The sequence below is a fragment of the Ixodes scapularis genome, unplaced genomic scaffold (genome assembly GCF_016920785.2).
Source record: "Ixodes scapularis isolate PalLabHiFi unplaced genomic scaffold, ASM1692078v2 PGA_scaffold4__175_contigs__length_147842914, whole genome shotgun sequence".
Lineage (NCBI taxonomy): Eukaryota > Metazoa > Arthropoda > Arachnida > Ixodida > Ixodidae > Ixodes > Ixodes scapularis.
In genome coordinates, this window is record NW_024609879.1 from 109,081,384 (window position 1) to 109,103,689 (window position 22,306).

General features: G+C 44.7%; 2 protein-coding genes across 2 annotated transcripts in view; one reads left to right on the plus strand and one right to left on the minus strand.

The window, feature by feature from the left end:
* Positions 1 to 15,638, minus strand: part of LOC8027772 (potassium channel subfamily K member 12) — a 167,407-nt gene extending 151,769 nt beyond the window's left edge. Inside the window, exon 1 of the mRNA XM_042293666.1 lies at positions 15,506 to 15,638. Coding sequence (XP_042149600.1) covers positions 15,506 to 15,638 — 133 coding nt within the window. The remainder of the gene's footprint in view (positions 1 to 15,505) is intronic.
* Positions 15,639 to 16,177: 539 nt separating this feature from the next.
* LOC115329224 lies at positions 16,178 to 19,903 on the plus strand. Its single transcript, XM_040218657.1, has 2 exons — positions 16,178 to 16,187; positions 18,858 to 19,903. Exons 1-2 carry the CDS (start codon positions 16,178 to 16,180, stop codon positions 19,901 to 19,903), a joined length of 1,056 nt encoding a protein of 351 aa, XP_040074591.1.
* Positions 19,904 to 22,306: the final 2,403 nt, after the last annotated feature.

The window sequence follows — 22,306 nt, forward strand, 5'->3', positions numbered from 1 at the left end:
CCTGCTTCCGCTTGTTTTCTTCTCCTGGTGCCCTTCCATCACGGCATCCGAATTCGTATGATCCCATTTGATGAAGTACAAAAAAAAAAAAATACTTTCCTCGATCTAATTAAACATGGTAATCAGCAAAATGCAAATGTAACGTATATGTAACGATACGCTCCATTTTTTTAACCGTAATGGGAACGAGTTCCTTTTACGCATCTGGAACTTGTAACTGGAACGCGTTCCAAAAGTCAGAAGGAACGAGGAATATTCTTTCGTTGCCTTTTATGAGGAACGTGTACAACACTGGACCAATCAAGCAACTTCAAGGAAGACTAGTTCTTTTCTATTTATGATTGGGTCAGCAATGATAGAACACGTAGAGAAACATAACAAACACCATGACGGTGCGCTTCTGATGCTGTCTGATCTGTTCCATCAACTCGTAACGTCGGCGGCGTCCTAACTTAAGGTGAAACGAAGCATAGTAAGCCAGTCCAGATGCCCATTGGGCATCTGGGCCGGTAGGGAGGAGTTTCAGTTGTCCAGCCTTCAGCGCGAGCTTTCTACCTTCGATAACGCCTGGGAATCTCGTGAGACTCGAGCGTACGCACGCGCAGCGAAGGCACGGCGAAAGGCAACAAGCCGGACGTTGCAAAGAAACGCCCTTCCGTTCCCACCTTCTCAGCGATTACAACTTGCCGCGGTATAACCTTGTAGTGGACTATAGGGAGTATTCAATGGAAGCCATATTTGTGGATGCTGTTTAGAGCGCATGCTCAGAACGAGCTCACATCTATATGCTGCTAAGACCGGCACTCTTGATGGTGCGGAATGCACGTTGCAAAAGAACTGTGGAAGCTCGCCGTCAGCACGTGCTCAGCACTCGCGCACACACCTATGGCCGCCAGTGAATACTCCCTATAGTAGGAGACGACGACGAGAGGAGAATGCGGCTTCGACTTGATCAAACCATACCCCCGGATCGGCGGTCCGATACTTTGGAAGACGAGCGAGTACGGATGAGATTTCGCCTGCCGTGGTGACCCGGACAAAGCACCTTTACCTTGGGTGCACCGTCATGAGCAACAACGTAGAGTCCTCATTCTACTCTCGTCGTCGTCTCCTACTATAGTCCACTACAACCTAAAGGCCCGTTCACACACTTGCGGCTCCTTTGAACCGCGTGCCTTGAAACCTCCTAAACTTTCTTAGGACGATAGAGCACACTGGCATGCTGGCGGCATTTATGCGGAGACCCTTAAACGGCATTTCACTAGAGTGAAGGTTTTGAGGGATTTCCGAGGTCAAATGTGCGTACTACCTATGAGCAATGGTCGCTTATAACGTTGACAAAAGTTATTCGAACCAAGAAAGAAAGGATAATGAGCGAAAGAAATAGAAAATATGCGGGACCGCCAAGTTTCCACTGCTGCCCAATAGATCGCGCCAGTGTGTCCTCTCGTCGTAAGAGATTTTAAGAGGTTCCAAGGCACTCGGTCCTAAGAAGTCGCAAGTGTCTGAACGGGACTTAATACACAACAAGATCAGATGGAGTCACGTTCACATTTCCGGCCGGGGCATGCCGATGGGTGACGTGAGGGACCAAAGGCGTCGCGGTGGCCGGCATTCCACGATCGGCCAGACGCTGGCCCTATGACGTCTTGAGTATGAAGAATTCTACTTTCGCTATAGTCAGTTACAGATTAAGAAGCGCTTTGAGGAAAAGGAAGATCGGGGAAAAGGAAGCAAACGAAATGCTGGAGAAAAGAGGAGGAAACATCATCCTTTTTTCAGCGCTTAGTCAGCTTCCAGTTCCTCCACCTCATCCTTTCGTTCCTTAGAAAACTTTTCTTAACCCGTAAGTCGTAACTGACTATAATAAAGATAAGATGATTGTCAGACTACCAACTGTGACGGTGTTAGTGTAAGGACGCGATGGCTGTACAGGCTTCCACCGTTCTTTTCACACATACCATCGAACTCGTCGCTGGCAATCGATAATCCTGGTTGTTAGGTCACAAATAGGAACCGCAAGATGGAGCCACCGAAGCGTGTCGTCGCCAATGCGGAGCAAAGTTCGTCTGCTTCTTGCACAGGGGTGGCAGTGGTGTCAGAACGCCGAGCTCTTATTGGCTGATTGAAAAATAAATAGTGGGTAGACCTCGAGGCACCTGGCGTTGACGTCTACCCACAATCTTTTTAATCAAAGCCAATCAGACCTCGGCGTCCTTCTGACGTCACCGCAGCTCCTGCGCAAAAAGCAGACGACTTGCTCTCCGCATCTGGCCATTATTGCCCGCTACATGTTTGCCAACGTCGTGACACTCCTTTCCACACTTGGTGTGTTGCTTGACATTGCGTTACAAGTCGCGATGTGGGCGAGTTGGTTCATGGTACAATCGGAAATAAACAGCGCGCAGAAACTACGGACAAGGAGGAAAGGGGAAATCCGAACGACAGAAGCGCTGGACTCACAACTAAACATTTTTCAATAAATGTAGAGTTGTGAGTCCAGCGCTTGTGTCGTTCGTATCTTCCCTCTTGTCCTTGTCCGTATTTTTTTTTTTTCGGCGCTGTTTATTTCCGACTTGACATTGCGGTTTTAATCGTACGTATGTACGCTTGTGCAACCGAGACGCGAAGTCAAGTTTTAATGTAATAATACTTGAGCCATGGATGGATGGATGCGGAATGGAAGTTAACGGCTGTACTACGCTTTAAAGGAATGGTAGCTTGCGCCACCTAGCCTGGTACTTAAAAGCGCTGTTGCCAGTTATTTGAAGCTTTATCTCAAATCACCGAAAAAGGTTTTGTCTCCTCCAGAAATGTACTACACTTCTTGAAAGGCAGTCGAGTAAAATTCGAACCCCGATCATGTTTTACGGTTTCTTTAATCGTTTGAAATTCACGTTTCCTATACACGAATGGCTGACCCGTACAGGGCGTCGCTATAAGCGGCTAGTTACTTTAACCGAGGTCCCTATACTCGGAGTCGCCCGCGCTCTTTTAGAGTACGGGACACTGCGGGATGATTGATTCGTACTAAAGGACACGCTTAGAGTACGGGACACTGCGGGATGATTGATTCGCACTAAAGGACACGCTATGAGTACAGGACACTGCGGGATGATTGATTCGTACAAAAGGACACGCAATTCATCTCGTGTTGTTCCTGCCCTGTTGTGTTCTGTTTGCTTGCGAAATTGCCAGGATCGAACATGGGAATCAACGTGTCCGCATCAAACGCATCGCTGTCAGATCGATACACGTGGGTTTCACGGTGACAATGGCTCACTCTTCGCCGGTTTCTTCTAGGTTCGTGGTATTCGCATGGCAGATTTGAAGTTACGAGGTCGTAGTGCTGAATGTCGTTACATCATCTTCTGGGGGCCAAGGTGGGGAAAGCACGGACGAGTTGCAAACTGGTGCGCGTTTCCAGAAATTGTATGGCGCCAAAGAGCGTCATTATTTTGGGTTCGAGAATGGAAAACTGATGTGAAGCGAAGCTTAACGGTGCCTTCGAAAATTTAGGTACCCATGACGAAATTCGCGCTACAGGTCCGGCAACGCTCGTTCGGCTACCACAGTGGACCGTTTGCCTTTCTTCTCGAACCGGCAGCTACCTAGGCTTCTCTCTTCGTGACATATACTGCTTGGCCAACAAAAATCTAATGAAAGCTCGGTGTTTTTGTGTGTGTGTGTGTTTTTCTATATAGCATTTTTAACGCTACCCATCAATCCAAAAAAGGTGTCCGTTCGTCCGGGTAATTCCCGCTAAAGTTAACGGCGAAATTGAATCTGTGTTTAGGTCATGTGACGGCAATTGATGTCACGTGACCTGGCATCTCGTGACATATACACCGATTCAGTTTCTCCGCTAAATTTAGCGGTAAAATTGATGTCGCGTGACCTGACGCCACATGACCTAAACACCGATTATTTTTTCCGCCATATTTAACGGGAAAGTGGATATCACGTGACCTATACACCCATTCAATATTCCTGCTAAATTTAGCGGGAAACTTAATGACACGTGACCTTAGGTTCCTTGTGTATACATCTATCCTGTTTCCACAATAAATTTAGCGGGAAACTTGATGTCACGCAACCTATCCACCAAGTCACTTGTTCCTGTAAATTTGGCGGGAAAATTGGTGTGTCGTGACCTGACGGCCCGTGACGTATACACCATTTCAGCTTCTCCCCTAAATTTAGCGGGAAATTTGATGTCACGTGATATGACGTAACGAGACCTATACGCCTATTTCAATTCCCCGCTCAGCGTATCGGGGAATTTGATAAAAATAAAGGTTCTTCAGTCCACGAAACGTCGGTCTATTGTATTCTAAATAATTTCAAACGATCGCACCTTAAATACTGCATTTCACGCGTTATAGGCAATTAAGCACGAGAGTCGCAGCCAATTTTTTTATATATAAAAATATTTCGTGGAATTATTGGCGACACAGTGCGGTGTCATTACGAAAAACAAACCCACCCATAACCCCATTTTTGTTTTCCGCAGCAGCTATGGTACACTCTAAGCATGCTGCACGCTCGCATGCTTTCAACCATGCTGACAGGGGGCGCCAACGTCTTTTCGCGCAAGCGCGGCACCTTCTCTGCAAAAAGGTGGACATGAATATGACTGTTGCGACGGCGTTGGGTTGGTAATCACGTCCTTGGCCAATTAAATACCAGTCCCAGCCGAAAGATGACGCAGCACTCGATCTTTGGCTGGCGCTAAAAGCCTGTGATGCGCAAAATACACTACTTCGGCCTTATCGTCTATGTGCTGTTGTTTTGGGGCGATGAGGCCGCCAGCTCACACGTCGCTAAGGGCCTGGTCGAACTATAAGCGAGACAAACATCGATTTGTATTAACCAACACAAAAAAAAAAACAGTTTTTTTTCGGCGATAACCCTATAGTATATATAGCCTTCAGCAGTCAATCTTGTTTCCTTCTTTCTTTTCTTTTCTTTAAATTCGAGGTTCAGTCAATAGTATGCATTGTCTGAGGCACTCGGACGGGAAGGGCCATATGGCCTAACAATGACTCTCCGCCACTTTATAAAGGAAATACAATACTAGCCGCTGGACAGCGTCGAGGTATGAACAAAAGATCTAGGACGCTCTATCGGACATATACAGTAAAACTGTCGATAAAAGAGCTTTGCAGTAACGGGAGCAGCACCCGACGTTATTAAAGAAACCAATAGTACCACTAGTCCGTTCAGTTGTGTTCTTTTTTTTTTCAACAAGAAATGTGTTTTATCAACGGAGCTTCATGAAAAAAACCGTCACGAAGAACCATGACGTCAATATCCACGCCAAATTTGGCAAGGATTTTGTCGTCGCGGGACCACGACGTGCGATTTCAAGTCAGGTAGCGTCAATTTTCTCGTTAAACTTAGCGGAAAAATTTACGTGACATGACTTCTACCGTCAAGTCACCTCACGTAAATTTCTGCGAGGTGGCAGTTTCTGGCTCGCGCTTAACGCATTTTGCGGTGCCGGGGTCTTTGACAACATGATTGAGTTCTCTCATTTTTTATTTGCCTTTTTTTTTATGTGTATCACCGACGTTTGTTTTTATACCCGCCCGTAGTTTCTCGGTGAGCTTAAAGGTGCCCTGAGGATGTTTCTCAGATCTCCTAAATATGGCGATAACTAACTCTGCGGGCTCTAATAGGCATCCTACAAACCCAAAAACTTTTACGATACGCGGAAAATTTTTCTATTAAAAAAGCAATCAAAGATCGATCACACCGAGATCATCTCCGGCACTGGGGGGAGCGTTGTTCCGGCAGCCAGGACGGAATGTGACCAATGAAAACGCGACAGTTCATTGAGATTGTAAACGCTGTTTTTACAAAATGTGTTTCCTTTTGTAGATGATAAAAACACAGAAGAGTAGTAAAAAAATGTTTGTTTTTTTCGCGGAGGGGGAACATAATACTGCAATAATCGGCTCAAAAACAACGCACCATGCTTGTTGTTGTTGTTTTGTCTTTTACAAGAGTTATGTGTCCGGTTGGCAGCTCTTGAGTTCGCGCTCGCTGGGTTGAATCGTAGTCCGGGCCTTATGGGCAACGAACTGCGCGCATTCGATGTATCACTCCGCGGTTCCACCGGTCGGAGGGGCGAGGATCCTTCGCTTGCTATTGGCTGACGGTGGTCCTGGTTTCGGAACATCGCCGGCGATGACCTCGGTGTGTTGTAATCATTGATTGTATTTTTTTTTTTTTTTTTTTTAACGGAGAAATTGGCCGCTTATCGTCATGATTTAGGTATTTCTAGGATGCGTAGAGTCAGCAGAGTGAGTTATCGCCATACTTAGGCGATCTAAAAAACCTCATCAGGGCACTTTTACATAAAAAATAAGAAAAGTGCGGTGGCCGGTCCGACGGAAGCAGATAAACTCATACGCTCTATCGCTTTAAGCGAAAGGCCACACGCTCTTAGGGTTGTCTGAGAAGGTGGTTGTGTGTGGTTGTCTGTGAACGTCCTCCGTGTTTTTACTATTTATATTTTAAGTATTCATAGTTACAAAACTCGCTTTAACCAGTACAATACAAATGTCTCGTTCGGTAAAGAATTGACAAAGCTCAGGTGCAGCAAAAAGGATGTAAACAATGGGTCAATTTGACATGCCTCCGATTAGGTTGGAAGCATTGTCTGACAGCTTTGCCGTACGAAGCTATGCCACTTTAAAGATGTGTTAAAGGCAGTGTTTGACACTTTATATTTTTATTCATAGAGGTATGTCACACAATTCTGACCAATTAGTTATTATATAAATGAATGATTCCTTAATTCATAAGGCAGTTTAAAAGTTCGTGAACGGATCGTACCGGTGGCGCCGCGCTGTGTGGCGGGACAGCAGGGAAACATGCGCGTGACGTGTTTAACCCCCCAAAGTTGCCATCATCAAGTTGGGACTCCGCCGGTCATGGCGGAGTCTCAACTGGCAAAAACAGCAATCGAAAATACATAATAAAAAAAAATATTGGACAACTTTTTAACCTGCTTCTCCACAACTCTCATCACGGAAAACGAGACAAAACACACAATAAAAAAAGAAAGAAATTGTTCTCCCGATTATTCCTCTTTCCTCTGAACTTCGATAAAAGCACATAAACACACACACAAAAGAAACACATGATGTTTAGAAGATAAAAAATGGGGTTGTGACTATCTCTTTGGACCGCGCCTAACCCCACGTAACTTATTATAATCAATTGTGACTTATCTTGGTCTGGCTCTCAAGGAGCACATAAAGCGGTCCGGCGGAAGCAGATAAACGCATACGCTCTATCCCTTTAAGCAAAAGACCATGCAAAAAAAAAATATATATATATATATATATATATATATATATATATCGGGAGTTCTAAATCCTGATTTATCTCGCATAATCATCTACACTTGGAGGGTGGACGCTTCATCCCCCAATTATCTTGGGAGACCCGCCATTTTGGTGCTTGCGCAGTCTGCACATATATATGTATATATATAGACAGTGTCTAAAGACTATATTTTAATTGTATTATGAATTAGTGTGGCCACGGTTTTAGGATGCCGCCAATATCATTGTGCTTTGTCGCTGACTATTTTAACATTCTTTGATTGCAAAAAATGATTTTTTTTTCTGCGTTTTAAAATAAAATTGTAAAGAACTGGCAACCATGATGGCTGGCGTCGTTACACTGATGTGGAGTTATGGCCCTAATCCTCACTTAGCTCGAGTCAACTGCACGAAGCGGTGCCGCCGAATCAAATAAACTCACACACTGTATGCCTCTGACTAAGGCGATAGAAGACTGACCGAAGAAACGCTAGAAAAAGATAAATTGGCCTCGACCTAGCTCGCATCAACACACGAAGCGCTTGAAGCAGATAATGAACTCACACACGGTATCCCTTTGAGCGCGCGGGAGGCTAGACTGGTCCTAGCCTAAGAGAGAGGAAAGATCATTATCTGCACCAAGACCGTAAAACCCTATCATTAACAAGTCGCTGCCCATTTTTCGCTCACTTTCCAAAGTTCGCATGGTCGTCATCCCCCATCCTTTTCTTTTTATGTTCAGTTCCCCTCCTTTTTCAGTTCTTAGATCCCCACTTTGGGCTCCATGTTCGGGGCGATTCCGCTTTTCCCTGAAGATCGTTCGTCAGTGTTTTCGGCTATTAACCCCCGTCTGATTTTTTTTTTCTTTTTCACTTTCATGTGCTTTTAGGCTCGAAGACCGGACGGACACAGCGACAGAGACCTATTTCTTTTTTTCATTGTTTCTGCTGTTTTGGTATTTTTGTGTCCGTTCCCGCGTCACTTGCTTTACATTGTTTTTTCGGTGTCTATCTCGAAGAACATCTCTTGTTTCAGCATTTAAGCGCCGATGATTCATTACGGACCAAACCAGAAGAGGGTAAGACTCTATACACGAAAAAAAAAAAAATCAGACGTTCGGTCGATCATTTCTAAAAACTACGCAAAAAACAAAACAAAAACAGTCGTTCGTTTGACTGTTTCTGATTAAAGGCACGGGCCTGTTTACGTACATAAAAGAACTAAGTCCCCGGTAAAAAAAAAAATAAAAAAAGCATGCGCTTTTATACGTTTGCCCTACATACACAAACTATATACATGTGTATCGATCCGATGGCGATAAATCAGGACGTCTCGACTAAATCGAGCTTCGCTTATTGTTTCTCCGCGTGTAAGACATTACATACAGAACGCCGCAGCGTTACTGCGCCGTCCTATATGACTGGCTGGATGTGCGTCATCTTAGATTGTCTCGTGATCGTCGATCGTCTGAATTATTTTTTGTTCACCTTAGTCTCTCTCGCGTTACTAGTGTGTATACGGTAGACGAGACGCGACATTCTGCCATATATGTAGTAGATGCGTATTGTCATTGTCAACTTGAGAAAGGCAGGGCGTGACTGATAGTGTGCGCGCTTCTTGCTTCCCCAATCGTTCTTCGGCGTCTTGTACATATGATGCATGAGCAACGTGAGTGGGGCTCAATTATTGAATTTGAGAATATATGGGTATACATGACAAATGTTGCAGTCCTCAAATCTTTTGTTTTTCAATTATGTTGAATTTTTGTTTGTTAGAACGAGAAATATAGGTCTTAAAAGATGAACAGTCACCATGTATGTATGTATGTATGTACTTCTGGCGGCAATTGCTCTTTTTAACGAGCGTCTATAAAATAGACATGCCATATAGATTACCCTTTTTTTAGGTAAAAAAAAAAAAAGAAAGACGTTTACAATTCACTGTAACGCCGAATTAGAGCGCAGCTCTTAAGCAGGAGGAGGAGAAGGTACGGAGAGGAGGCTATGCTTCTTCTCCTCTTCTGCTAGCCTCCCATTTAGGGGAAAAATTTCCGTTAAATTTGGCGGAGAGTTTTTCCCGCTAAATTTAGCGGGAAGATTTTTCCGCCAAGTTTAGCGGGGAATCTTTTCCGCTAAATCTAGCGAGGAAATTTTTCTGCTAAATTTAGCGGGGAAATTTACCCATAATGCACCGCGCGGTTAAGCCGACGGCGACGGCGACGCCGATGCCGCTGAAGCCGAAAACGGGCGCCTAAGAGCTGCGCTCTAAAACGTACGATTACATGTTCTTATATTTCTCATAAGAATGGTAGACGTGTGAGTAAAAAAGTTAGGTTTTAAAAGTAAAAGTTTGTTTTGTGTTGGAAAAAAAAAAGAGAGAGACAGAGAGATAGTACAAAAGAAATAATAAAAAATAAAACGTTTTCCACGATGAATACGTCGGTCGCAGGCTGCACTCCATTCAGCCCTAAGCAGTGTTGGCGGTAACGCGTTAACTTTTTTTCTGTAACGCCTTACTTTCTTTCCTTTTTTTTTTCAGAACAGTAACTCCTAATTTACTTGCTTATTTCGAGTAACGGATAACGTAGTTACTCGTTACATGTTCCTCCCAAGGCTTTAAAAGATTAAAAAAAAATTACACTTAGTCCGTTTCGTGTTTGTAGGCGCCAAGTGATGTGAATTCTTGCACTCATCCGACATTCCCTCAAGATTTTTCTCAAAATATGGCGCTTATGCGTACCTTTAATGTCAGAACTGTAATGCGTTCTAATCCATAAATACAAACACGTTGGGCGGAAGTAACGTGGGTTACTTTTCATTGGTAACGGTAAGGTGTCCCTTTTATTCTGAGGTAGCGTGTGTCTGCAACGCGTTCCTTTTATTGGACAAGACACGAGCAACGTATTTCCTTCCTTTTTCTCGTTAACGTCTACACCACTGCCCCTAAGCAGCTGACAGTGTGGTGGGAGCTAGGTGCCTGTTAAGTAGTCATACGCCAATCTTTCGCCACCTGATCACGTGATGACGAAGGCGGTTGATTGGACCGGCGAATGAGTAGCTCCCATCGTACTTTCAGCTCGGGGGTAAATAAAGCAGAGAAATGGCCTCTCTTTCTCGATGTGCCGCAGAGAAACACTGTGCTTGAGTGTTCTCATCGGCTACAGCCTAAAATCATCGTGCCTTTTGTTTTTGAAGGGGGCGGGGGAAGGAAAGGGTGTGTGTGTGTGGGGGGGGGGGGGGGGGCGTTCTGTGTCCCAATCTTTCATTCTGGGATATATATACATAATAAACCAAGATTCCTTCTCCTGGCCTGTGTGTCTAAATTGCTTTGGTATTCTGCTGTTGTCTTCCATCTTAGCAGCACTTGATCCCCTGGGCGCGTCCAACACAGGCAGGCTGATCCCAACTCCAAGAATGGCCCGGGATTCGTTTATCGGATGTGTTCTTGCGCTTCGTCTATCGCGGCATTATCTCGAACCCCACTTTTTTTTCGCTTATTTTTTTTTTAGGCGGCTTCTCGTTTGGTAAGGGAGGAATATATTTTTGTTATAGTGCATTTTCTGACGACTTATTGGTTTTGTCTCGTCGCCTTTGGAACCCCTCTTCTCTGAGCATTTACGACGGCCTAAAGCATCGCGTTTTTTTTTTTTTAATGTATCTGTTCGTTTATATTACTGGTCCTTGTTTATTGCCTTTTGTATAGGAAGGCTAGAAACATAACGGTACACAATGAAATACATTTTTAGTCCTGTTTTTATTGTTTCTCGTGCTCCTTTTATTATTTTTTTTTAGGGAGGGCTTGTCTTTTCTACCGCACGCGTTATAGAGGTTCCTTTTTTTTACTGCGTCAGCATTATACTCATTTTGGCGAAAACCCGGCGGTGTCTCTCGTTTGTCAGTGCCGGGGAGAGAGAAAGGAGGGGGAAAGGGTGAGGCGTGCGATGCTCCCATTTGGTTCGAAGCGTTGACGTCAACACGCCTCAACTGTCCCTCTCTCCCCGACGCTGACAAACTGACAGACACCCCCGGGTTTTCGTCCAATCGAACTCTTTCGTTTGCGTCAAAGGAGCGTTGCACTTCTATAGCGCGGAGCCAGACAGGAGGAGGGTTCGCCGCGGAGCGGTGGAATCCGTGCGTGCTCAGTTGCCCCTCTGCCGTCGCCGGTTGTGCTTCACTCTAGGTTACTGCAGTAGCGGTGCGTGGGCTGTGACGTGTGGGAGTGTTAAAACGATGGATGCAGTTCCCTCCACGAGTGGTCTGGATGTGGTTCTTTCCATGAGTGATATGGATGACCGTATCCAAGGGCGTCGACGTACTCTGACACGCAGAGTACAGAAAACAAAAAAGATGAAAAGAACTTTGCAGGAACATCCATAGGTGGAGTTTTAGGGAATGCGTTAGCATGACCCTTGGGAAAGTCCACACACGTCCCTTTTTGGGAGAAGCGCTTACACTGACCACGTCACGAGGCCAAACAGAGGCATCAAGAAATAGAGGAAGCAAAAGAGAAAGCCAAAGCAGAAAAGTGAAGAGGTCAGCGTGAGCGATTCCCAAAAGGGTATGTGCGTGGCGTTTTCCAAAGGTCATGCTAACGCATTCCCACAGAATCCTCCAATCGATCTTCCTGTAATTGTTTGCTTGACAAATCTGTTTAATTCAAAGCCGTGAATGCTACACTCAAGCGGTTTGCGCAGGTGAGTTACGCGGCCAAGGGGGCATAATGCAAGCGGATATTAATCACGATAAGTCGGCTCATTAACTGAAAGGGGTTAATTCATTTTTAATTAGTGGAGATATATACAAACTGTTTTATCTAGAAACCTGCGAAGCGTCATTAAACATCGCTCAATTATTATATTTTAGAAATATTTAGGGCTCGTGGGAAGCACGGCGGTACGTTAAAGTTATTACTCGTCCAGCGGGACCATTGCTAATGATAAGACGCGGGAAAAAACTGTACGCGCGTGCTTCTGCACCACTACCGTTGCTACTGTTCCACGAGTGGTAACTTTATCTCATCGCCCCTAAACATTTATAAAATTTATTTATTCGGTGGCTTTTGATGGACGCTCAGCGATCTTTTTTTTTGTATTAGTTTTTTATTAGAGCTTCATTGTTATCCTTAATAATTAAAAAAAGTTAAATAGCGAGTCTTAGTTAATTAACCGATTTATCGGGACGATTATCGCCTTACATAACGTCCTCTTGGCCGTATAGCCCTCCTGCACAGACCTAATAAGCGTACCTTTCAAGGCTTTTTTCAAAACAAATCTGTAAAGCCTAAGAAAAAATAAGAAACAATAGATTTTACATGGGCTGTAGATTTTCCGGCGTTTATTTACAAGGAAAATCGGCGGATGTTTTGCAGTGTTTATTCTTTTTTTTTGCAAATATCGGTGTTTTTAGGTTATCTGTTTTGGACGACTATAGTAATGCCTGGAAGGACTATAGTAATGCCCGCTTCAGGAAAGCGCCCGCTTTCGTGAAGCGTCCGCCAATGGCTATCATGGACCCGTTTTGCTCAACCAATGGGAGAATGGGTATTTCTTCCGCGTTTAGTTTGCTCTTACAGACGCCATCGGCTCCATTCCACGGAATAGTCAATGATTTCGCATTAAAACCGGAAAGTTTACGGCCTAGCCATAGACTGTTCGGGAACGTCATTCTTTCTGCCGCAAGCCACCCGCGCGAGGCAACTCCATCGAACATTCAATCGGAACGAATCCGCTCGCGCGTAGTCCGTTCATTGTTTCGTGTGTAATGTTCAGCGATGTGGACTCACTGTAACGCTCCCGCCCTATTTGCCACAAAGAGAAAACAAAAACGAAAGGGACGCGTGCCCTTTGTGAGAGCTCCTCGTTCGAAAGAGATAAGTGCCGAGGCGCAGCAAGTTATGGGAGGGCCTTTGTTGCCTTCGGGGCCGTCGTCGCATCATTAAATTCATAATAAAAAGTAAAAAACAAAACAACATCAACAAAAAAAAAAAAGAAAAAAATAAGGTCGGTCGTATACAACGGCGAAAACAAATATTTTTTTTTTTTGTTTGTGGGTTTAATTTAAGTACAATTGGACGAAAAAGAAAACAAAACGCGGATGTGCGAGCAATATTTGCGTTGGAAACAAGTACAGGGTGTACCCAAAAAGCATTTACCGATTTTTTTTTGTTTTTTTTTATATCTAAAGTAAAGTACGCATGGGCGAACGCTTATTCTCCGCCCAAAGGTAGCTCTAGTGGTTCGCACCAGATGCCAAAGTTTTGAGCCTAAAACGATATGTCATGCAAAAGTTACGAGTGATTTTTTTGAAAATTTCAATGGGAAGATGCTCGAATACATCCTGGAGCTCTCTGGCGCCCGAAACCGAAAACGGGCGAAAATGGGCCCCATATTTCCATTGAAATTGGGACGTTGTTTGTCCCTTTTTTTTTCTCTTTCACGAGTCTTTCGTTCTTCAAACCAGTTTCAGGTTTTAATCAGCATGTATATAACTTACACGAGCTCTCCTCCGCATTAACCGTTTTTTTTTCCATTGATAACTTTTGAATAAGGTAAACCGGTTCGCGCTGAAACTTTGTCCTCTGGTTCGGACCTCTAGCGCTACCTTTGGGCGGAGAAGAAGCGCTCTGTAATGTGTAACCTGTGTTTGCAACAATAAAACAAAAATCATGCTTTTTTTTTGTAGGATTAGAGGTGACATCAGAACGACGGGCTCTAATTGGCGCCGATTAGAAGGACATAGAGTGGGCCTATACTTCGTTTCAGCTTAGATCCGAGCGCGGCCGATGTCGTGAGCCGAAGGGCCAAACAAACACCAAAAGAAGCAGAACTTCATGGCGTGCTTTCTGCAGTTGATAAGACCAGCTGATATTTGCCGTCTCTCTGTGCGTGCTCCTCCGCCGGCTAGTTCTATCAAGCGCAGAAAGCACGCCATGACGCTACGCTTTTTGTGCTGTTTGATTGGCCCTTCGGCTCATAACATCGGCCGCGCTCGCACCTATAGGGGAAACGAAGTATATAGCGATTTTCAGGTCTGCCCCACTATCCTTCCAATCGGAGCCAATCAGAGCGCGGTGTTTTGACGTCAACGCAACCCCTATACGCAAGAAGCGGTCGAACTTGCCCTCCGCATAATCACAGACAGCTCAAGGAACTCTAGGGTGTGGCTTATTTATTATCTTCAGGCTTCTTACTTCGTGATTGGTTCATCGGCGTTCCTATCGGCTAATGCAGCAATCTGATTGGCTGTGGAAAGATAATGAGATCTTCGGCACTCGCCATGCCCTGCGAGACCGCGCAATCGGGAGGTTAATATGGACCCCCATTAATACATGCGGGGCGTTCCTGAGAAGAAAAAAAAAAAGTCTTTTTCGGCCCACATAAATAAACTACGCATGGGATAAAGCCAAAACTCCGTGACAATGTGACGCTAGCGATTTGGAGACAGTCGAAAGTTTGAAAACCTGAAGTGCTTCCAACACTCGAAAAAATGTCTGTGCGTCTACTTTCACGCACAACCGCCAGTCAGCGCAACTTACGGAGGCAGCTCAGCGAATGACGATGCGGAAACATATGTTTAGACCAAAAAACGCAGTCTGAGCTGTGACATTAAGCAATGCAAAAAGTCACGCTTGCAATGCTTCATGTCACAAGTCTGACTGCGTTTTTGGGTCTAAACAGATGTTTCGGCATTGTCATTTGCTGAGATGCCTCAGTAAGTTGCCGTGATTGGCCCTCCGAGTGTCGTGCGTGGAAGTAGACGAACAGACTTTTTTTAGAGCGTAACTGAAAAAAGAAACGGAATTTCTTTATACGACGACGCCCAAGTAAGCCTAGCGTCATCAAAACGAGGAGTGACATTGTGGGTAACCTTAAAAGGTATTCCAGTAAAAAAATAAACAAACTTGTCGGCAAGAAAACAAAACAATATTATTTTTTCTTGCTGACAAGTGTGTGCCATTGACATATAAATGCCACTTGCGTCCAAAATCCCAGTTCTTGTTTTTTAACACGATACTAGGCTGAGGTGAACATCGGCTCATAAAAGCGCCAGATTGCTTACAGACGACAGGATGACGGCAAAGTCGAAGAACACAAGACTGGGAGTGTCATTCTTCGTTTCCGTCCGGATCGCCCAATGCCACAGCGCATTTTAATGGGTTTCACATCTCACCCTGTAGAGGAATACTTTGGTCCATCCATCCAATGCTTTCACTGTCAAAGATATGGGCACATTTCAAAATTCTGTCGTGGTCCACAACGTTGTAAAGTGTGCGCTGGGTCACACAATCACAAGGCGTGTACATCTTTGCAGGACCCAAAGTGTGCCAACTGTGAAGGTCCACATCCCTCAACGTTTGCTGGATGCCCATGCAAGAAGTCCGCGACAAACATACACAAGAAGGAACTCGTGAACGAGAGATTACCGAGCAAAGAAACCGAACCCGAACCCAGACATTGTACGTTTTTCAAGGCCACCGCCATCTGCAAATCCAAAGAAATCAACAAAGAGAACGTACTCTGACGTCGTACAAGGGGCACCAAAAGAAGATAGGAGCAAATCAAAAGCAATGTTACAGCAAGACATTCCTCTGTCAAAAAATACCTCGGATCCTACGACACGGCCGCCGGTAGCAGCACCTCGTAGAGGAAAGAACAATGAACGCAACCCACCAGCTGCTGCAGTTCCAGGTAGAATACCTCAGGAACAACAAAACGACCTTGGACAAGTTATTGTTCCCATGCTTTTTGCTGCGCTTATAGCAATAATCAGAACGCTGCCCGGTTCTAGCGACCTTCCGGAAGTTAGGGCAATACTGGCCATGGAACCACTCATCAGGACAACATGCCCATTGGTGAGTGGATACCTCCATGGCTGAGGTCTATAAGCGCACATCTATCCTCCAGTGGAATGCTAACAGCTTGCAAGAAAAATTAGGGGACTTTCGACAATTTGTTGCACAATACTCTTTTCCCATTCTGGTAATATCAGAGGCGCGTGTAAATAATCAATTTCGACTTGCTAACTATGTTATGTACCAATCAAAGAGGCCAAGAGGAACAAGTCGATGCTTAGTCGGGGTGCGTAAAGAATTTGGCTCGATTCTGTTATTTACTTCAGATTCAAGTGATTGGAGTATGTCGTCTGCAAAGTCAGTTATGGCACGACCTCACTCACGACCTCACTATGATGGGCGTATATATAGAACCGCAGAAAACTATGACAAGAACAGAGTTCGAGGCATTATTCACAAGACTTGAACGTCCCTACGTTGTTTGCGGAGATTTTAACGCCCATCATACCCTATGGGGCGGATCCCACTGCGATCCTCGGGCAAGCCTTATCGAAAGCCTGGTAGACCAGTATGATATGTGCATTCTGAATGACGGCTCTCCAACATACTTGAGAGGTGTAAACTATTCAAGTTGCCTAGACCTGACTTTGTGTTCCTCCGATCATTCACATGTGTTTGACTGGCGCACAGACTTGGACACGCGTGGCAGTGATCATTTTCCCATACTGATACACCATCCCCGGATTGTTGGTAATCGTGTTCCGCACCGGGTACACTTTACCAACTGGAAAATGTTCCGCTTTTTAAATAACAAAGAGGTGGAAGAAATTCAGTCTCTCGAAGACTTCGAAAACATCATTAGCAGAAATTTTGAAAAGGCTACACGTCAGGTGCCCGTTCCAAAAGACCGTGGTTGTGTGAATGGCGAATATGAAAGGCTGCAAGCTATAAGACGCAAAGCTGAAAGAAGATATCGGAGACCTGGGAGAATCGAAGACTATCGCGAGGCTCAACGCCTCCATACTCAAATGCGGCGACAGCTACAAAAGCTGGCTAAACGTCATTGGAGAACGCTTTGTGCCAGATTTTCTCCTTTTACCCAAGTTAAGATGGTATGGAACATATTGCGCTTGCTTAGGTCCACTGTTACGCAACAACGTCCATTTCGGGCACTGGCACTTTCACGAGGAACATCCGAAGTGATAGTGGCTGATCAGTTTTGTGTTTCTCTATCTCAACCAGGTGTGGCAATGTTATCGCCAGAATATTGTGCCTCTCGTGAAGCTGCACTGAAAGACGTTGCTCAAGAAATTCATTCCCAACACTGGCAACTCGACTATAATTTCACCATTCATGAACTTAATGAGGAGTTACGAACGATTCGTTAGCATACAGCCCCTGGGCATGATCACATTCGTTATGAAGCACTTACAAATCTCGGGCCGGGAACACTGCGCAGCCTACTTGATATTTACAATGATGTGTGGAACAGAGAAACCTTCCCAGCTTCATGGAAACTAGCGAAGATAATTCCAATACTGAAGTCGGGAAAAACACCGAAAGAACTGGGATCATTTCGCCCAGTCAGTCTGACAAGCTGTGTAGGAAAAATCTTCGAAAAAATGATACAATCACGTCTACAATGGTGGATGGAAACAACCGATGTATTACCGAAACAATTAACCGGATTTCGACCTCGACGATGCACTGTAGACTCAGTCTTAGATCTTGTAACAACTATTGAACATGAACGGGCATCCGGAAATATGACGATCGCTGTATTTCTAGACGTGCATCGCGCTTTTGACACCGTGAGTCACGAACATGTTCTTCGTGGACTTCTACGGCTTAAGATACGAGGCCGTATGATCCGCTGTATACGCAACTTTCTCATGCACAGGAGGGTATTTGTAAGCACGAGTGAGGGAAATAGCAAACAACATGAACTCCACCATGGTGTGTCACAAGGCAGCGTGTTAAGCCCCACTTTATTTAATGTAGTCATGGCAGAACTGCCAAGTAAACTTCCTTCACCACTGAATGTGTCCATCTACGCTGATGATATTTGTATATGGGTATCTGGGTCTTCTGAGACCAAACTACAAAAACAATTGCAGTATGGCCTTAATGACACATACAGTTATCTTCGTGAAAGGGGCATGGACATTTCAGTTAAAAAATCTGCATTTCTTCCATTCACTAGAAAGCACCTTAAGAATTTTAAATTGACACTTCAAGGACAACAGATTGAAAAGGTGAAGTGGCATCGTTTTCTTGGAGTTACGCTGGACTTCTCCCTCACATGGTCAAGACATATTAACATGCTTGAGGAAAAAATTAACAGAGTCATTAACGTTCTTAGATATGTGGCCGGTGCCAGATGGGGAGGCTCGACTGATGGACTACTGCTATTGCATACAGCTCTAGTACGCCAGACTATCGCATACTCCATTCCTGTTTTACATGGCCTCTCACCAACACTGGAAAAACGCTTGACATACATGATTGCGCGAAGTTTGCGCGTATGCCTTGGACTCCCCCGCGCAACAGCTAGTGACCTCGTCATTGCTGAGGCCAAGGAACCTCCAGTACCTGTTCTCCGGGAACAAGAAACATGCCGTCATTATCTTCGACTGGCTTCGCACTCACATGCCCGACCCTTGTGCCAAAAGATACTTTGACGGACGGAGTCTAGCTTTCACCGACTTCTCGCCGCACTACCCGTCGCAGCACCCCATCATGCGCATTGGCTTCCAAGTTCAATCAACCCTCCGTCGACGATTCCGCCACTTGAGGTACAGACCGAAATTCCTGGTCTTGGATCAAAATCTTCGGTGGCCCCCCTGGTGGCGAAGACAATGTCCCTCTCCCATTTAGAGGCACGCTACAAAGACGACATTCATATTTACACAGACGGGTCAACATCTAACAAGGGGTCAACATCCGCTTACTCAATCCCGATGTTAGACACATTTAAATGTTTTCGATTGTCCCATCATACATGCTCGACGTCAGCGGAGTTACATGCAATACTTTCAGCATCATCATTCATCGAAGCATTCGGTACACCATCAAACTGGGTTATTCTAACGGACTCAAAATCATCCCTAGAGTTATTACAGGGCATGCACCTTCGTACTTCCCAGGCGACCATTCTATATCGGGTGCAACTCACGTTAACACAAGCTCGACTCCACGGACATAACGTCAGGCTACAATGGATACCGAGCCACTGCCAAATAGCCGGAAATGAAGAGGCTGATCACCTGGCAGCTCAAGCTCACGATGGTGATGCAATGGAAGCGACATCCTTTACCTCTGGAGATGCAAAATTCATCCTTCGTCACTTACGCCATCTACGTTGTCGGCAGTGCTGGCTAAAGGACACTCCAGCAGAGACTCTCCTACCATATATCGACCCGGATTTTGAGCTTCCGCCGCACACCGGGATGAAAAAAAAAAAATACGACGCATTAATCCATCGACTCAGACTTAAAGTGGCCTTTACTAACAGCTTTTTATTTCGAACTAAACGCCGGGATTCACCAAGATGTGACTGTGGAGAACCATATCAGGATGTACAACATATCCTCCTTGACTGTGAACGCTTTCAACATGAAAGGCGCCGGATGGAGATTCGCCTTCAAATATTAGATGATAGACCCCTGTCTCCGACCAAGTTGTTGGGGCCCTGGCCGACGCGTAAAAAACAAGACAGAGCAATGAATATCATTCGTGACTTTCTAAAGGACACTAGAATCGTGTATGATTATTAAGTGCGAACGTGCGTCAATTTCAACGGGAGTGACTATGTATGTAATTTAGCAAATCAGTGCGCGACTCCCAAACGGTCCTCTCATTCGCAATCGTAATTAGATTTGTTTGTATGTTTTTTTACGGTTTTACTTTATGTGTTTTATCTTTATTATTTTCCTTTTATGTTCTTCCTTTTATTCAATTATATTTTCTCTCTCTTTCTCGTTATGGAGTAGCCGGTGTCATTTAAAGAATACCAACATCTCCATAATAAAGAATTTATCTCTCTCTCTCGGCTCATAAAGAAATTTTGTTTTTCTCAAATATTCTTTTTTTGATCCAGGTGGCATCATGTTCCCAAACTTTCGCACCCTACCCAAACCGTTAGCTTCATATTCTCACAGAGTTTCAGCTTTCGGCGATGTATCGGCGATGTATGTATCCCCCCCCCCCCCACCCTAAAAAAAAAAAAAAAAAAAGCACGGTCGTTTTGCTTTTTTTTTTGGTGGGCGGGGGGGGGGGGGGGGGGGGTTATTTTGTAGATACCCTACTATATAAACAAAATTTTCGGGAACTAACTGGGTAAATAAATATATGTTTGCCTCGTAATACGGAAAACTACCATTATGAGCAACTTCTGCACAAGAAAAGGACGCGTCCATATTACCGACAAGGGTAGTGTCGGGTGTTAAAAAAGTTCCAAACATAAACAGTTTTTTTTTGTGTGTGCAGTTTGCAACTGCAATAAACGCGCCAAAGTTTCAGATAGGGCTGTCCGAAGAAAGGCAAAGAGAGATGGTAAAAACATGGGGAAGAATACCGCTAACCCCCCCCCCCCCCCCCCCCCCCCCCCGCCCAAAAGAGAAAAAAAAAAGAGAGAACAACAAAGGAGGTGTGATTCAAAGAAAGTAAATTATGCGGAGAGGGCGGACGGACTCCGTTCGTTCGGAATCTGGCCTCTGTGTTTACGAGTCGCCGATGCCATTGTAGATTTGGCGGGCAATGAGCCGGAACGTTGGAGAGCGCGCGCGAGACTTCTCGGTCGAACGCGCCCGTGCGAGAGAAGAGTTTCTTTCCCCAAACTTAGAGGACTCTCTCCCCTTTCGTTTCACTCGTTCCAGCTTCTTCGCATTTCCTGTATATCTGCGCCCTGGCCTTTATGGGAACCTTGCATGGACCTTGCTTGCTCGCGTGTTGGTCACAAAGTAACAAGGTCATGGGAGAGTGTGTCAGCCATAGAGCGTGGCTATTGCTTTGACGTCATAGCGAACGCGACCAATGGCATTGAACCGGACGGAATGGGGAAGGGAAGGAAGGGGGGGGAAGGAGTACGCGGTGTCCTACCCCCGCCCCCCCCCCCCCCCCCCCCCCCTATTTCCGCCCTCTCCGCTCTGTAGGAAGGGAGGCTCGAAAGTTCGATGATCGAATCAAGCGGTTCGAAAGGTTCGAAAGAGATCGATTTTCGAACTTTCCATATCAAGAAATTCGACGGAAGTCGAATTCTCGACCTTGCTAAAGTAAAAAGTTCGACGCTTTTCGAAATTTCGAACTTATTACGCGGCAAAATTCGATGCTTGTCGAACTTTCGACCTTGATAGACTAAAAAATCGATGATTTTCGAACTTTCGATTTTCTTGCACTAAAAAGTTCGAAGCTTTTCGAACTTTTGAACTTCCTACGCAAAGAAATTCGATAATTTTCGAACTTTCGACCTTACTACTCTAAAGAATTCGAAAATTGTCGAACTTCCGATTCCTGAAAAAGTCAAAAGTTCGACGAACTTCGAACTTTTAAAATAAAAGTTCGAAATCCGTCGAACTTCGAAAGACGGGCGGGCGGTTTCATTTGGATTCAAGCTGTGAAGTACATTCGTAATTTTTTTTTCTCGCATTTTTACATGTGGCCGCTTTGTGGCGCCGCATTACTTGCGAAAGACAATGCCGTTTATTTCAATCGGTCTGGCATGCTTGGTTTTAAAGAAATAGATTCCCGAAGGAGCGAGGAAGGACGACGGGTTTCTGACAATTGTCGTGTGTGCCATATTTGAAGCGCGCTATAGCCGAAGATATTTATGGTAGAGACGTTAAACTTTTTAAGAACGATCTATGTATAGCCTAGGTAGGTGTAGTCTTAAAATATGACTACTATTCTTCAAGACGAGTTTCGAAGAAATATCCAAACATGTATCTATGGGCTATTATGCCCTAAACTTGGTCTTTTTTTTTCGTCTTAATTGCTTGAGGTATCGCATTTAAATTAACACCACGGACAGTACATATCATTAACATCTGCAGAATACAAATGAATGTATATATTGCTATTTTCATGTTGAGGAATAAATTAACTCAGGGAAAAAGATTCCTAATATTGTTCAAACTCGGCACGTCATAAAAAAAAAAAATATATATATATATATATATATA